Source organism: Chrysoperla carnea, chromosome 3 (genome assembly GCF_905475395.1).
Source record: "Chrysoperla carnea chromosome 3, inChrCarn1.1, whole genome shotgun sequence".
NCBI classification, from domain to species: domain Eukaryota; kingdom Metazoa; phylum Arthropoda; class Insecta; order Neuroptera; family Chrysopidae; genus Chrysoperla; species Chrysoperla carnea.
The window spans coordinates 16,860,233-16,878,541 of NC_058339.1; the positions used below are offsets into that span (position 1 = coordinate 16,860,233).

General features: G+C 30.0%; 3 protein-coding genes across 4 annotated transcripts in view; 2 read left to right on the forward strand and 1 right to left on the reverse strand.

The window, feature by feature from the left end:
- LOC123296549 (myosin heavy chain, non-muscle) overlaps positions 1-10,574 on the forward strand; it is a 78,077-nt gene extending 67,503 nt beyond the window's left edge. Inside the window, exons 5-10 of one of the 2 annotated variants that reach the window (XM_044878066.1) lie at positions 194-196; positions 1,252-1,344; positions 1,581-1,743; positions 2,053-5,358; positions 5,849-7,373; positions 10,123-10,574. In XM_044878066.1, coding sequence (XP_044734001.1) covers positions 194-196; positions 1,252-1,344; positions 1,581-1,743; positions 2,053-5,358; positions 5,849-7,373; positions 10,123-10,258 — 5,226 coding nt within the window. In that variant the 3' untranslated portion in view covers positions 10,259-10,574. The remainder of the gene's footprint in view (positions 1-193; positions 197-1,251; positions 1,345-1,580; positions 1,744-2,052; positions 5,359-5,848; positions 7,374-10,122) is intronic. The other variant, XM_044878065.1, reaches the window with a different exon arrangement.
- A 2,109-nt stretch (positions 10,575-12,683) lies between these two features.
- On the reverse strand, positions 12,684-15,279 carry LOC123295618 (26S proteasome non-ATPase regulatory subunit 10-like). Its single transcript, XM_044877029.1, has 5 exons — positions 15,101-15,279; positions 14,798-15,043; positions 14,562-14,734; positions 12,987-13,136; positions 12,684-12,922 (listed from the first exon to the last, which is right to left on the reverse strand). Exons 1-5 carry the CDS (start codon positions 15,203-15,205, stop codon positions 12,868-12,870), a joined length of 729 nt encoding a protein of 242 aa, XP_044732964.1. The 5' UTR covers positions 15,206-15,279; the 3' UTR covers positions 12,684-12,867.
- A 1,219-nt stretch (positions 15,280-16,498) lies between these two features.
- Positions 16,499-17,665, forward strand: LOC123296422 (gastrula zinc finger protein XlCGF8.2DB-like). The gene has a single exon (XM_044877889.1). The coding sequence runs from the start codon at positions 16,587-16,589 to the stop codon at positions 17,517-17,519; it is 933 nt and encodes a 310-aa protein (XP_044733824.1). The 5' UTR covers positions 16,499-16,586; the 3' UTR covers positions 17,520-17,665.
- Positions 17,666-18,309: the final 644 nt, after the last annotated feature.

Here is an 18,309-nt window from a genome sequence, read left to right on the forward strand (position 1 = left end):
AAGTTGTGTAATCGTATTAATTATTCCAATGTTTATGTTAAAAATAATTATGTATGTTTTTTTATTTTAAAATAATATCTTAATAATTATTTTAACATATACTTTTTTATTCGCCTAATTCAGTTCAGTAGTAGTTGTTAATTATCTACTTATCAATAAAATTATAATTAAATGCAATATAATTAATTAGCAGGTTGTTAATATACCAAATATATAGGTGAATCGATTTAATTTTGATCCAAAAAGTATAAAAATCAGGTTATTTTAATGATTGAATGCAGAGTTTCTGAGATAACGCAATATTTGGATCGATTTTAGTCAGTATCTCAAAAATTATTCGACCAGTCAACAAATGCACCCGATTTTTGTTCTTTTTGGGTCAAAATTACCTTATATACTGAGCAATTTTTGCAATTTTTTAAGGGGTACCTCTTTAAAAAAAATTGAGAAAATCGGGCAAAAATTTTTGTTGAAACTCGGTAAATGGAGTATTATACTTTAAGTATTATATCTATTTCCTTTTAAGATCTAATTTGAATATTATAACAACCCGGAAAACTAGGTCCAACCTGATTTCAAAACATCATGTTCCCCATCAAACAGGAAATCGACTACAGAAGCAGTACCATATCAAAATTTTGAAATCGGACAACGGGATCTTAAAATTAAAAAAATGTCCTATATGTATACTTTTTTATATTTATGTAAAATAAATGGTCTTCCCAAAAAAACGTGCTTTATTGTGCTCGCAACTGGGTACAACCTCTTAATGGTTTCTGAAACTTTCGCTAAAATCGCTTAAAAACAGTACTTAGATCTCAAAATAATTTCATTTTAAAATATAGTACACATTTCAATAAAATTAGTAACATTAGGCTTCATTTTGTTTACACGCTATCGCTTAGAGCCCTACCAGACAATTCTCGGTAAGTATTATTTTAGGAAAAAAGGAATTGTTTTTTATTTCGTTTGTTTTTAGTTTCGCAAAATCATGTCAATCGTTTAGATAATTTTTAAAAAATGAGTTTCTATAGAATGCTTGTGTGAATTCATTTAAAATGCTTTTGAATGCTACGTTTTAATGTTTTGAAAAATTGGTTGTGAATCATCTTCTTCACAATGTCCTAATTTCATTGAAATACATCAATCGTTTTACTACAGGAAAATTAACTGCAATTTGTTTGATAATTTTGTACAAATATAAACAAATTTTTTTTAGCCATTAACTAACATTTTTTTCTTAATTTTTAGGGTGGATTAGAACAACAATTACTTCAAGCAAATCCAATACTTGAAGCTTTTGGTAATGCTAAAACTGTTAAAAATGATAATTCATCTCGTTTTGTAAGTATAAATCTTCTATTCACACTGCTCCTTAAAACTATTTAAGCTTCAACACATTTATGATGAAAAACTATCCTTGCGCACTGATTGATATTTTTCAAAGTGCTGAAATATTGTGGCTTTAACTGATTTTTGAAAATTACTTGAAAAATTTTTTAATTTTCTCGTAACAATAATGTACTGGAGCAGTTTAAAATATTTCTTCATTCTAATCTTAATAAAACGATTTGTTTTAGGGAAAATTTATTCGCATTAATTTCGATGCTTCTGGTTATATTGCTGGAGCAAATATTGAAACGTATCTACTTGAAAAGTCACGTGCTATTCGACAAGCACGAAATGAACGAACCTTCCATATTTTCTATCAACTATTAGCGGGCGCATCTCCCGAACAACGAAGTAAGTTATATTTTAATAATAAATTTACGCTTCACCGAAAATCAAATTATAATAGTCTGAAGAATTTTTAAATTAAAAGTTATGGAATTTTAAGGTTAAGATGACAGCACCACGAGTAAAAAAAGTTCTAACTTCGAAATTCTATTAAGTATTTTTAATGAAGTAATTATTTGTAATATATTACTTTCTCATTTAAAAATTCGATAATGTCTATTTGAAAAGCATTTTCGTTAGGACTTCCATTAAAGTTTGATTTTTATTTTTTAAACTTATGGATATTTACTAATTTTTTCTATTCATTTATTACAGAGGAATTCATCTTAGAAGATTTAAAGGCATATCCATTTTTGGCTCCGGATTCTCATCAAGTACCAGGTGTAGACGATGAAGCCGAATTTCAAGCAACTGTAAAATCAATGAATATAATGGGTATGACACAAGAAGATTTCAGTGCCATCTTTCGTATTGTATCTGCTGTAATGTTATTTGGTATGATGCAATTTAAACAAGATAGAAAATCAGATCAAGCAATTTTACCAGATAATACTGTAGCTCAAAAAATAGCACATCTATTGGGATTGTCTGTGACACATATGACAACAGCATTCTTGACACCAAATATAAAAGTTGGTCGTGATTTTGTTAAAAAATCACAAACCAAAGAACAAGTTGAATTTGCTGTTGAAGCCATTGCCAAAGCATGTTACGAACGTATGTTTAGATGGCTCGTAACTAGAATAAATCGATCGTTGGGTAGAACTAAACGTCAAGGTGCCAGTTTTATTGGTATTTTGGATATTGCTGGTTTTGAAATATTCGAATTGAATTCGTTTGAACAACTTTGTATCAATTACACTAATGAAAAACTCCAACAGCTATTTAATCATACCATGTTCATATTAGAACAAGAAGAATATCAACGTGAAGGAATCGAATGGAAATTTATTGATTTCGGGCTAGATTTGCAACCAACAATCGATTTAATCGATAAACCAATGGGAATTATGGCTTTATTAGACGATGAATGTCTATTGCCAACAACCACCGATAAAACATTTGTAGAAAAATTACTTTGTGCCCATTCAGTACATCCTAAATTCATGAAAGCTGATTTTCGAGGAAATGCAGATTTTGCAATTATCCATTATGCTGGTAAAGTAGATTATTCTGCTGAAAAATGGTTAGTTAAAAATATGGATCCATTAAATGAAAATGTTGTATCATTGTTACAAAACTCATCCGATCCATTTGTCGTACATATTTGGAAAGATTCCGAAATTGTAGGCAGAGCTAAGGGTATGTTCAGAACTGTTTCCGCATTATATAAAGGTCAATTAGCGAATCTAATGGATACATTGCGTAATACAAATCCAAATTTCGTACGTTGTATAATACCTAATCATGAAAAACGTGCTGGAAAAATTGATGCTGCTTTAGTTCTTGATCAATTAAGATGTAATGGTGTACTGGAAGGTATTCGTATTTGTCGTCAAGGTTTCCCCAATCGAATACCTTTCCAAGAATTCCGTCAACGATACGAACTATTAACACCAGATGTAATATCAAAAGGTTTTATGGATGGTAAAAAGGCTTGTCAAAAAATGATTGAAACCTTAGAGTTAGATTCTAATTTATACAGAATTGGTCAATCAAAAATATTCTTCCGAGCTGGAGTATTGGCGCATTTGGAAGAAGAACGTGATTTCAAGATATCCGATTTGATTGTTAACTTCCAAGCTTTCTGTCGTGGATTTTTAGCTAGAAGAAATTATCAAAAACGTGTCCAACAATTAAACGCTATTCGTATTATTCAAAGAAATTGTGCAGCGTACTTAAAATTACGAAATTGGCAATGGTGGCGATTATATACTAAAGTAAAACCTTTGCTCCAAGTAACAAAACATGAAGAAAAATTAATGCAAAAAGAAGATGAGTTACGACATGTAAAGGAAAAATTAGAAGTTCACGAAAAAACAGCTCAAGAATATGAACGGAAATACCAACAAGCAATGGAAGAAAAAATTCAACTTTCTGAACAATTACAAGCCGAAACTGAATTGTGTGCAGAAGCTGAGGAAATGAGAGTACGTTTAGCTGCTAGGAAACAAGAATTAGAAGAAATTCTTCATGATTTAGAGGTAAGAGTTGAAGAAGAAGAGGAAAGAGCCGCAGCATTAATGAGTGATAAGAAAAAATTACAAACAACCATCCAAGATTTAGAAGATCAATTGGAAGAGGAGGAAGCGGCTAGGCAAAAACTTCAATTGGAAAAAGTTCAATGTGATGCACGTTTAAAGAAACTTGAAGAAGAGTTAGCTCTTAGTGAAGATTCTAACCAAAAATTGATCAAAGAGAAAAAAGTATTAGAAGAACGCGCTGCTGATTTATCACAAACTTTAGCAGAAGAAGAAGAAAAGGCAAAACATCTTGCTAAACTTAAGGCTAAACATGAATCAAGTATTGCTGAATTAGAAGAACGAATTCGTAAAGATCACCAACAACGACAAGAATCAGACCGTACTAAGCGAAAAGTAGAAACAGAAGTAAACGATTTACGTGAACAATTATCTGAACGTAGAGCACAACTTGAGGAAATGCAAACGGCATTAGGTAAACGTGAGGAAGAGTTAACTCAAGCACTTGTTCGAATAGACGAAGAAGGTGCTGCAAAATCTCAAGCTCAAAAAGCACTTCGTGAATTAGAATCGCAACTAGCCGAACTTCAAGAAGATTTGGAAGCAGAAAAGGCAGCTCGTAGTAAAGCTGAAAAACTTAAACGAGATTTAAATGAAGAACTAGAAGCGCTTAAAAATGAACTACTAGATTCATTGGATACAACTGCCGCCCAACAAGAATTAAGAAGCAAACGTGAACAAGAACTTGCAACTTTGAAAAAAACATTAGAAGAAGAAACCCAAGTGCATGAAGTAACCTTAGCAGACATGCGGCATAAGCATACACAAGAGCTTGCTGCTGTCAATGAGCAATTAGAAGCCCTGCGTAAAGCTAAAGTTGGTTTAGAAAAGGCGAAACAAACCTTAGAAGCAGAGAATGCTGATTTAGCAACTGAATTACGAAGTGTAGGTGCTAATAGACAAGAAAGTGAACGGCGTCGTAAACAAGCAGAAGCTCAATTGGCAGAAGTACAAGCAAAATTGTCCGAAATTGAAAGATCACGCAGCGAATTATCCGAAAGGTTAGTTAAATTACAAAATGAAACAGAATCATTAACTCAACAACTTGAAAAAGCTGAACTGCGAGCAGCAGCTGCATCAAAAACTCAAGGAACTGCTGAAGCACAATTAGCTGAAGCGCAACAGGCATTAGAAGAAGAAACTCAACAAAAATTAGCCTTAAGTTCGCGTTTACGCCAGTTAGAATCTGATAAAGAAGCTTTGCATGAACAAATCGAGGAAGAAGAAGAAGCTAAGCGTAATTTAGAAAAACAAGTAACCGCTTTAACTGTGCAATTGGCTGAAGCTAAAAAGCGTGCAGATGAAGAAAGTGAACAAGTTAATGCTCTTGAAGAAATTAGAAAGAAATTATTAAAAGATTTAGAGGCTCTCCAGAGACAAGTTGAAGAATTACAAGCTGCTAATGATAAATTAGACAAAAGTAAGTACAAATTTTAATTTAATATCAATAAGGAAATACAAACACTCGAAATAAAATATATTCAAAACGTGAATATTTTTAACTCTTTGAGTTTAATAAGCATGAGTTTTGCATAAATGAGTTTGTCCATCTCATTTTGAGCTTTTAAATTTTAAATGAAACATTCTTCATGAAAAAAATCTAAGCTCATCGTTAATCTTTATTGCGACCCTTAGACCAATTTCTTTGAACTGAAATCTGATCTAAAAATCGACCTGAAATTTAGGCTATTGTAGACCTAAATAAAAACTTTCTCTCATTGTTTTGAATTTAAACATTCAATATCAGGTTTCCCATACTTCGAAAGTGGCTAGTAAATATCCTTAATTCGTTCCCGCCAAGCTTTAATCTTTTTATAACAGGCACGATAAATATGCACCCTGTAGCATTTTTTGTTAGCAAATATTAAATAACCCTGATAATAATAATCAACTCATTAACTCGTTTTTAGGTAAGAAAAAGATTCAAGCTGAATTGGAAGATGCAAACATTGACCTGGAAGTTCAACGATCAAAACTTGTTGAACTAGAAAAGAAACAAAAAATATTCGATAAAGTTTTAGCGGAAGAAAAAGCAGTTAGTGAACAAATTGCTCAAGAAAGAGACGCAGCAGAAAGAGAAGCTAGAGAAAAAGAAACAAGAGTATTGTCACTTACACGTGAATTAGATGAAGCCAGTGAAAAACTTGAAGAACTAGAACGAGTTCGTAGACAGTTACAAGGTGAGCTAGACGATTTAGTCAATAGCCAAGGAACAGCAGATAAAAATGTTCATGAATTGGAAAAAACTAAACGTGCACTAGAAGGTCAATTATCAGAATTACGATCACAGAATGAAGAGCTTGAAGATGAATTGCAATTAACAGAAGATGCTAAACTACGCTTAGAAGTGAATATGCAAGCATTACGAGCACAGTTTGAGAGAGATATTCAAGCTAAAGAAGAGCAAGCTGAAGAAAAACGACGTGGTTTAAATAAACAATTACGCGATCTAGAATCAGAACTCGATGAAGAACGTAAACAACGAACTGCTGCGATGGCTTTACGTAAGAAATTAGAAGGCGACTTAAAAGAAATGGAAGCTCAATTAGAAATGCACAGTAAAGTAAAAGAAGATGCTCTAAAACAATTGAAACGTTTACAAGCTCAATGTAAGGATGCTCAAAGAGATGCGGAAGAAGCGCGAGCAAGTCGTGATGAACTCTCTGCAATTAGTAAAGAAACTGAACGTAGATTAAAATTACTTGAAGCAGAATTATTACAAGTAACAGAAGATCTTGCAGCATCAGAAAGAAATCGACGTGCTGCTGAAGGCGAACGAGATGAACTACAAGAAGAAGTCAATTCAAATACTAGTAAAACAACATTATTAATAGATGAAAAACGCCGATTAGAAGCCCGAATTGTAACATTGGAAGAAGATATTGAAGAGGAACAAAGCAATAACGAAGTATTACTTGATAGAACACGTAAAGCACAACTGACAATTGATCAATTAAGCACAGATTTAGCAGCAGAACGTTCTCAAACACAAAAATTGGAATCATCACGGGTACTATTAGATCGTCAAAATAAAGAATTAAAAGCTAAATTAGCAGAATTAGAAACGGCACAACGTACACGTACGAAAGCAACAATTGCAGCATTAGAAAGTAAAATAAGTAATTTGGAAGAACAACTTGATGTTGAAGCAAAAGAACGATTCGCACAACAAAAGACAACTAGGAAATTAGATAAACGATTAAAAGAAATATTGTTACAAGTGGAAGATGAAAGACGGCATGCTGATCAATACAAAGAACAAGTTGAGAAGATGAATGCTCGAGTGAAAACATTAAAGAGACAGTTAGATGAGGCTGAGGATGAAATTAGTAGAGAGAAAACAGCCAAACGAAAAGTTCAAAGAGAATTCGAGGAAATGATTGAATCACATGAATCTATGTCTAGAGAAATCAATAATCTCAAAAGCAAATTGAGGTAAACAATTCAATATATTTACATCTTTTTATATTACTTTTATTATTTTTGATAACTTACTAATAACTGGGGTGGTGCACTTTTATTATTTACATGGTGTGTGGTGTTGTTTTTTTTGTTGCATGCTTTAATACGTACAGGAAGTCTTCGTCGTCATCTAGACAAAACACGTAGGTAATTTAGGTTGTCGTTGGTTATTTAGAGTTTACGTAATACTTATAAATTATATATAAATGAAATTTGTGTGTTTTTTTTTAAATAGATTCGATTCTTTGCTTTATAGAAAATATATCTCATCGTTAGGGTTTTTCTTAACAAGCTTTCTTTTAACAGTAGTTAACACATCGCAAAAGGTTAAAATGAAGAGCGAGCGTGCATCAGCGAAATTCGAACCGAAATTTTCGCGCATTCGGATCTAAGAGTAAAACGGAGAACTTAACCTTTTTTTAGATCGGTTAATATCAGTAAAATTTACTTTGCTTTTTATTAATAAAATTAACAAAAAACATTAATTCCTTTTTGAAAAGTTTACGAATTCGGGAAGTTTTCCTTGAAATAGGCTTGCATATAACAATAAAGCTTATTTAATGCATGTGCTTTATACTAAAAATATCATTTATGTTGTAGTAAAATCACCAAATAGCTTTTATAAGATTTGTAGTAGAAATGTTTATGGAAGGGGAGCCTACGATGCTAAATGTGTAGTATCTCGAGCGTTGTCGAGCCCTATTGAATTTTGTAGCGTAGATGATTTTAACAAAAAAGATCCTATACAGTAGGCGGGGTATATCCTATACAGTAGGCGGGGTATATCCTATACAGTAGGCGGGGGTATATCCTATACAATAGGCGGGGTACTTACAGGCTTTAGAAAATTAAAAAAAAAATAGATCCATGGAGTAACTCGAGCGCGTCAGATATTGAAACTGTAATACTTCCACGTATCTCTGATAACGGAAATCTTTTAATCTGAGGTTATATTATACGTTTTTTGTATTCCTTGAATTTTCCCTTCAAAATAAAAAAATATTGACAGCGGTCGAGTAACGTTTTTTTTTTGCTTCCCAATTCCTTGCGCCATGCTTAAATCGTCACATTATTGAAATGTACACTTTCTAGCATGTAATTAACAACCCACCATATCTTAACCTGACGCGCTCGAGTTAATTCACCTATCGATTATTTTACCAATCTGATCGTCTATTCTACGTGTGCGTCACTATATTTAGAGCTAATATTTGGTGAAGGTACTTAGGAAAGTCCAAGAAATCCCTCATATGTTTATCAGACGCGCTCGAGTTACTAAAATCTCCTCTTGGGATCCCCTACTATTATTGAAAGCAAAGAAACGAAAATACTATAACTATACAATTTTAGCGTGTTGATTGAAAATTAAAATAACTTTTTATTAATAGGTTTGAGCTGGGTATGGGTATTCAATTTTAATTGGAATATTTAATGAATTGTCTAATATTATTGTAAATGGTGAATTTGTTTTGCATACCTTTTTGAAATGACGATTTATTAATATCTATATGTTAACTTCATTTAAATTAGTGGTATGCTTTGAATTATCAATCAATAAGGACTGAAAGATGGCGATATATCTTATTCGACGGTGTTCTCAATTATGATGCCTCCGATAAAGACATGTAAAAACTACTAATATCATTAATGGAAAATTTGAGGAACCGTGCATGGCTATGTCGATTATTTCATTCTCAATTGTACCCTAAAATATGGAAGCCCTTCTCGCCTTTGGGCAAAGAATCAAACTAGGGCTGTAATGAACTATTTTTCCCACGCATATTCAGTATGAAAAGTACTTCTTTTCTTACGAGCGTAGATAAATAAAAATCTTTCTTTATCGGAAGCATAAACAAAAAAATCTTCCAGTAAAATCATCTTTCAGTCTAATAATAATTTATTCTTAAGTACGTGTTTTTTGTCCGCCTTCAAATATGTATTTTGTAACTAAAAAAAATCAATTTAGAATTTACTTGCATGAGGTTTGGCTTATTTTGATTAGGAAATTTTTAAAGCTTATTTGCTTTTATTTTGTTTAAATTGTACAGTGTTGAATAAAAATCTTTATTTTAAGTAAAATTTGATATGCCTAACACAAGTATTAAAACTATTATAATAAAACAATAAAAAAATGTATCAAAAAACTAGATAATAACTTAAAATGAAGCCTTTTAGTCTTTTTCACTCATATTTAATATTTTTTAAAGTCTGGTAATATAACGTCTGGTAATAAATAACTTGTTAGTACTAAAATATACAAACTGAGTGAACAAGGCTTTTGGGAATTTTACTAATGTAACTTTTTAACGAAAAATATAAATATTACTATTCAGCATTGCATAGGATTTCCAAAAGTCATTGGATTACGTTTCGTTATATTTTGTTGTATTTTTAATAATGAATTTTAAAACTTCGTTTGAATAAAAATGGAACTTAGTTAATGACTTAAATAAAATAACTTAAGGTTGATATATTGGATGTTTTTTTATCAATGTTGGTGTCGTGTTTTGCTCGCTCAGCGGCAATATGACTGACTGTTGGCTTGAGCAGGCATAGATAAAAAAGAAGCATCCATTATATCAAACTGGTGCAATGACTTTTGGATATTCTATATTAGCATATTAATTTGTTCATTACTAACAACTTTTTATATTAGAACATTTTTAAAAACAAATTTTGATAATAAATAAAACATTAACCATAAATATTTGTATATATATAGACGCACAGGTCCCAGTATGGGTCTTTCTTCTTCGCGTCTTCGAAGTTCAATCCCCTCTGGTGGTGGTGGCGGCGGATCAGGGGATGATTCAACAACTCAAGATGATACCATGGATGGTGAAGATGGCCTCAACTAAATGTGCTTCATATAATATTTTACTGATGAATGTACATAAAGGAAACGCTTTTAAAACAAATACTACAAAAAAAGAAAAACAAGAGTATTTTTTAGCAAAAAAAAAAAGCAAAAAATTAAATAGAAAATACTTCACATTTTTTGCTGAAAATATTTATACGAATGTGAGGATTTAGCTTCTCAATTTTGTATTATTTAATTAAAAAAAATAGTACTTAGCCATATAATAATAATAATATTAATATATTTTGCTAACGGAAACCAATTAAGCCAAAAGCATAATTTTATAATAATAGAATCGATATTAATGAATTATTAGAAATGATGAATTTTAATTTATTCAACAAGCTTTATTTTAAAATAATTTTTTTTAGCATTTTTGGGTAGTTTTCATTAATATCGAATGTGATTATAAAAAGATAACCTTGGCTATAATTTTATACTAACTAAAAATAGGTAAAAAGATTACTAATAAAGAAGGGTGTTTAAAAAAAAAACGAAATATCAACAATAATTATGAACTTATATTTTAATTTAATAAATTTTATAATAATTTTTAATACAAAAAGATGCCTTATTTCAATTTTAGATGTATTTTGTGCATTTAATACATATTTTATAAACTCAATCAATTTTGGTAATTCTTTTTACTGAAAAACAGTAATCTTAGATATTTTGATACGACAATTCATATTTTAAAATTAGATATTAGATATATAAATTAAAAAATTCAAAGAAAAATGCTGGGTATGCTTTATATGTCGAAGAAAAAGAAGACAGGAGAGAAAAAAAGCTTCAAGCAATTATTTTTTTGATTTAAATAATTTTCTTTTTATTTAAATTAATTTTCTTTTCATATTTATACCATTTTTGTGTTTTTATAACGATTTATTATTTATCGTCTGCATTTAAGCATTTTTGTATTGTGGAAATGATAAGATTTTTTTGATTATTTTAAGTTTTTTTATCATTTTCTCGAATTTTCCCCACATTCCAAAAAAAAAAGTAAATAAAGAAAGAATATAATAATTAAAATTAGAAGATATTCTTTGAGAAATAAAAGAAAGCATGCTTGACACTGTAATTTTTACTGAGTTTTTCCGCGTAATTATGGATTATTATTGTTTTTACGAAATTATTTATGTTTTAAATGAAAACTTACTTTTTGTAAGAAAATAATGAATTAGATGAGACTTTGTTTTTAAAAATATAAAGAAAACGTTTTTTTTCTGCTGCGATTTTTTCGTAATGTATTTTGTAGTATTCGTAAGAAACCTTTTTTTTGTATAAAATATTTTTTTTTTTATCAGTGTACCAATATTTGTATATATTTAAAAAAAATCTATATATTCTTTTTGTCAATTTTTTTTCTGGGGAAGGTTAAGAACAATTTGTATAACTTGCATTAGGATTCAATAAAATTTATTAAAATCTTATTGTTTGTATTATTTTTTTAATTCTGTTTTTTATTTTCTTATCCATGCTTTTAAAAGCTGAGTAAATTTCATAAAAGTGTATGATTGGATGCAGAGTTTATGAGATATCGCAATATTGGATAGATTTTAGTCCATATCTCAAAAACTATTCGATCAGTCGTCAAATGCATCCGATTTTTGTACTTTTTGGGTGAAAATTACCTTATATACTGAGTTTTATTGAAATAGGAGATAAAAAAAGTTGCAACTTTAGTGGTATGTAATGTCATCATGAATATTCACTCAAACTAATAAGATTTCATTAAGTGTTATATAGTGCCATCTATAAAACACAGCTCAAACTAATAAGATTTCATTAAGTGGTATATAGTGCCATCTATGAAAAACACGTCAAACTAATAAGATTTCATTAAGTGGTATATAGCGCCATCTATGAAATACAGCTCAAACTAATAAGATTTCATGAAGTGGTATATGGTGCCATCTATGACATACAGCTCAAACTAATAAGATTTCATTAAGTGGCGTATAATCCATCTATGCATAACAACTCAAACTAACATGTATGAAATATTATTAGTTTGAGCTGTATTTCCTAGATGGCACCATATACCACTTAATGAAATCTTATTAGTTTGAGTTGTGTTTCATAGATGGCACTATGTACCACTTAATGAAATCTTATTAGTTTGAGCTGTATTTCCTAGATGGCACTATATACCACTTAATGAAATCTTTGTAGTTTGAGCTGTATTTCATAGATGGCACTATATACCACTTAATGAAATCTTATTGGTTTGAGCTGTATTTCATAGATGGCACTATATACCATTTAATGAAATCTTATTAGTTTCAGCTGTATTTCAAAGATGGCACTATGTACCACTTAATGGTGGTATAAAATCGAGAAAATACCTTTTAAATAAAATAAGGATCTATCTAAATTGGAGTACGAATTTTTCTAGAAAAATAAATAAGAACGTTTAATAGTTTATTTTAATTTTCTTTAAATTTATTAATAATTCGATTTAATGATTAGAACAACCAGTACAAAATTATCCAAAGTAATGGCATTATAACTAATAAATTAAAGATTTTAGGTGACAAAGGGCATTCATATTGGGAAATACAAATTCACATTTCATTTTATTAAAATTGCGGTTTTTTAAGGCACCTATAGCTCGACAATATTTGGATTAGAAGGAGGATTTGGGATATATGTTCGTAAACTAAAAAAATTATTTATTAATAAAAAAAATAATCAATTAATTAATTGTGTAGAAATTTTGTTACTTATTAGCGAATTCCTTTAAAACTCTTGCAAGTTGTGGACTACACAAATCCAATGGTGTCTTTTTTTCTTTATTTTGTACATCAAGTATTGCTCCATGTGATATAAGCATTTTTGCATCTTCAAGTCGTTCTTCTTCACACGCTAAATGCCTATTATTTAAAAATATATTAGTAACAAAATAGTTATTTATTTAAATAATACTTTTTATAGGAAAGCTTTTTAAAAAAACTGAATTTAAAAAGCAAATTTTAATTGGTTAACTAAAAAATAAATTTCCCATCTGACACCAAAATGTTCAGGAAATTGAAATTCTCATTTTATATTTAGTTGTCATGAGAAAATAATGTATTTTCTACTTTTTAGCTCATTAAAATTTACTTTCTCTCTAGCCTATTGTATTATACAAAGTGTTTTTAAAAGGTCTTAACATTCAGGGGCGGATAAATGCTCAACTAATTGCCATTTTGTCAAAAAATAGGATAACCAAATTTTTTATTTATATAACATGACTTAGTGCTTGTATATAAAAACTGAAACTGTACGAAGTTATTTGAAAAATAAATTGACAAGTTATGTGCAATTATGATATATAAATTATAAAGCAACCTTTAAACATTTTTGCTGCAAATTCCATTATTTGCTCATCAAATTATAACACCCTTGTTAAATCGCAATTTATGGAAAGAAATGATCGTTAGTTCGGCATTTATTGTATATTTGTTTTCTATATTCGACATCCTGGAGAAAGAGCTCTCATTTTCACAGTCAGTCATTGGCAACGTTAAAAAAATGGTATGTAAAGCAATTTGTGAAAACAACAAGTTTTTTTTCATAAATTACGATAAAAATTTCATTGCAAGACTTGTAAGACTATGGCATAACTGTTTTAACTGTGAATTTAATGAATTTTTAATTTCAGATATTTTTTCCACAATATTGTCTGTTGTTTTTAATGGAAGCAGGTCTTTTGTATCCACGAGGCTCTGGATTGCAAGCCAAAAAGATCTTAAGTAGATCCGCCCCTGTTATCACTTATTGAGCTGGATTTTTATTCCTGTAAAACAGTACCAATATCCCCAATTTTTTCAAATTTGGGTAAGGTTATATGAACACTATCGTATGCTTAGCGTGAGTCTCACATTAACATACTTTGGAGTAGATGATAAGCGTGCACAGAATAACCAAAGAATCCGCGGCCCTGAGCTAAGTGTATCCCATGAAAAACATGACCAATTCTTGGATCAGTGAATGAACGCAATCACAGCGAAAAACGGTTAATTTTTTCTCAAAAAACTTAGATACTATATAAACTTAGACAGTTCACGCTAATTGACTACTCCAAATTATCTTAACCTGAGACGCACGCTAAACGCCGATAGTGTCAGTATATCCATTTCGTTTAAATTTATCTAAAATGATGCCGTATTGCACCAAAACGGAGCAAGTTTGATATACAGTAATTAGCTAAACGGATTTATTAGTAGTTCTCCTGTAACTGGTAGAGCACTGAAGATTTGTTAGGCGTTCCACACCAAACTGTTAAAAAAGGTAAAACTTGGAAAGGCACTACTTACAAAGGTGTGTTTCCATAGCAATCTTTGGCGTTCACATTAACACCACCAGGATGGTCAAGTAACAGTTTAACAATGCTTGTATTTCCTTTAGAAGCAGCTCGATGAAGTGGTGTAGCTCCTCGAACGTCACTAATATTTACATTTCCATTATTTTTCAGTAGCATTTCTGTTATCTATAAAGTATTTCATTTTGTAAGAAAAATATAAATCTTTGAGTATTTTGAACGAAACCTTACTTCTTTCCATCCTTTAGAACTAGCATACTGTAAGGCTGAATGCCCTTGGTTGTTTTGATGATTAATATCTGCTCCAGCTCCTATAAGAATTCGGACGATGTTTTCTTTACCTGCGGAAGCTGCTAAAATTAAAGGTGTCATTTCGGTATCATCTAAAGGATCTACTGGCGATTTATGTTCTAACAAATAATTGACAATATTTTCATGTCCTCCCAAACTAGACCAATGAATTAACAATCTTCCATTCTACAGCAGAAAATAAAATCATTACTTTGAGGTTAACAAAAACTTTAAAAAACTTACACTATCTGGAGTGGTAATAACTTTTGGCGATTCATCCAAAGCTGACATAACCGATTGAAAGTCACCATTATAAGCTAAATCATAAATACTTTTCTCAAAAGCCATTACAAAAAATTATTTAATCTTCTTCTTTCTTATTTACTACGGCTGTCAATTTTGTAATTTACAAAATTTGAAATTTTGAATGTCATCGTGGGTTCTGCGCAGTAAAGCTTCAATTATAAACATATATTAAATATAGACTAATAATTTTCGTAACTCATTTCGTGATGTCTGTGGGAGAATAACGAAATGTTTACTTTATTCATAATTTATTGTTAAAAAACAACTTTTACCAAAGCGATTTTGAACAGGAAGTCAGAAAATGATTTCTCAGTCATGTCAAATGTAAACAATTGGCGAAGTAAACAAATTTGTACATCTATAAATTTGTAGATGTACTTTTCAATTTGATACTCTATAATTTAATTGCTCAAAAACTGCGGCAAGATATCATAATAAAAAATTTCACTTGTGAAATCAATATTAACCCGCCTGCTTACGTCTTATCTCTATATTATAAAAATTTACGTAGCCAATGACCTGTTTTAAAAATAGGCCGCTCAAAATAATTGAAAAAAGATATCGATATCGATATCATAAATTTATTCAAAGGCAGAAGAATAAATTAAAAAAAGAAAGGTTTCGGCATCTACTTTAAGACTCTACCAACTCGCAGTCTCAAAAGTTCCGGAGTTGCGATAATTAACGCCATATATATGTAAAAAAACGATTTATCGGAAACCATTAACCTTATGAAAAAAAGTTTCAAACAAAAATTGTCGGAAATTTGTTTTACTAAGACAAATGTATAGTCAAAAATTGTGATAAAAACTGCAATAAACTTAATAGTTTACTAGATATTTGAAAAAAACCCATTTTCGCGACCATTTCTTGCATCCGAATAAAGATAATCCCGGAGAAAAAACTTCACTTGAATTTTTAAACAGAAAAACCTTTATTTTTCTGGCCTACTTTTGTAAAATAGAATATACTAAATATTTTCAAATAGTATTAACAAGATAAGTTTTATTAATTAATAATTTATTTATTGTATCCACAGATTATAATTTTTAATTTTATAATCTATAATCTGTGATTGTATCAAAAGTTCTGAAAAATTGACATAAAATATTAATTATATTCATTTTTGTGTAAAATTTGCATAATTAATAAATTATTAATTAAAAATATTTACCTTTACTTAAAAATAGTATTTGAGAACATATTTTGTCTATCTGACATAAGCATATAAATGGCGGACGATCTTACTTGCGTATACAGAGGCCTATCTTATAAGCATAGTATGGAGGGTACCTAGCATATTAAAAGTTATTCTTGTAATTTAATCTTGTATTAGGTTAAAAATAACCACGACCTGGAGTATAAATTTTTGACAAATGTATATTCTTTATTTGTGAAATTGTGAATTCAACACGTTAAGAAAATGGCAAATAGTTCCTTTCAGGACGTGAGCAATCACTTGTTTATCAGTGAATATCGCATTAAAGAAGAACTAAAAACAGAGCTAGAAAGTGATGGAATGAAACTAGAACAAGAACTAATTAAAGAAGAAATACTAGAAGACAGTGTTTATGAAAATATTAAACTTGAACAACTGCATACAGAATTAATAGTTAAAGATGAAATATTAGATGAAAATGTTTTAAGCGATCAGCACTCTCAAAACGGAGACAAACGGTTTTCATGTGAAGTTGGTCATAAAACTTTTGCTTGGAAAAAGAATTTGAATCGACATAAACGAATTCATACCGGAGAAAAACCCTTTTCGTGTGAAGTTTGTGATAAACAGTTTAGACAGCGAAGGAGTTTAATTGGACATAAACGAATTCACACTGGAGAAAAGCCTTTTTCATGTGAAACTTGTGATAAACCATTTACGCTGAAACAGAGTTTAGCTAAACATAAACTCAGTCATACTGGAGAAAAACCGTTTTCATGTGATATTTGTGATAAAACATTTATTCAACAATATACTTTAATTGTGCACCAACGAACTCACACTGGAGAAAAACCTTTTTCATGTGATGAGTGTGATAAAAGATTCAATCATAAAACCGGTTTAATTGAACATAAACGAACTCATACTGGAGAAAAACCTTATTCATGTGATATCTGTGACAAAACGTTTACTCAGCGAAGGAGCTTAATTGAACATAAACTGATTCATACTGGCGGAAAACCGCACTCGTGTGAAGTTTGTCATAAAGCTTTTAATCTGAAAAAGTATTTAACTAAACATAAACTCGTTCATACTGATGAAAAACCTTTTTCATGTGGATTTTGTGATAAAACATTTAAACGGAAATATGAATTAATTTCACATAAACTAAGAATTCATAGCAAAGATACGTTGTAGAAAGTACATAGTATATAGTACAAGATACTGCTGCGAGATTACTACAGGGTGTCCTTTTTTTTTAAGTTGACATATACTTAAAGATCGATAAATAAATTTAATCGAGGAAAATGGTCTAAACGAAAAATGTTAGTTTCAAAAGAGCACATCTTATACCGACATCGAATGCGATCGAATACGATAACTAATGAAATTAGCAACTCTTTTCTGTAATAAAAAAGGTTATTTAATGTACCTAAGTGTTGAAATTGATGTATAAATTTAAGTTCGGATTATTTTAATAAAGAAGTTTATCAGAAGTCAATAAGATTTTTTATTTCCCTTTTTAAAATTATTTTTTTTTTAGTTCGCTATCTTGAAGTTTAATTGAGAATCTCCGTAACAATTAATTAAAATTTCGCATCCGAAGAAAAAAGAGGCTGGAGCGTTAAAACTGGCCTTTCTTCAGACTTTTGTAACAATGTGCTTGGATTTTCCAAATTCTTTCAAAAAAGGAAAGTTATTCAAGAGATGGACAGACAGACAAATAAAAATTTACTATTTATTAATTTGACCAAATCTCTGCGGTCGTTAATGACCTAGACGTTAAAAGCGACCTTAAATAAAATAAATAAATAATTTGACCAAAATTAATAAGTAGGCAACTTGTACTACGTATAAGTTATACATGTATAATAGTTTATCCATTATTGGACAAACACTTACATTTATGTAATACAAGTTGCCTATTTACAAATATTTCCTTACTTAATGTGAATAATGATATTTGATACCGAAGAAACACATTTCA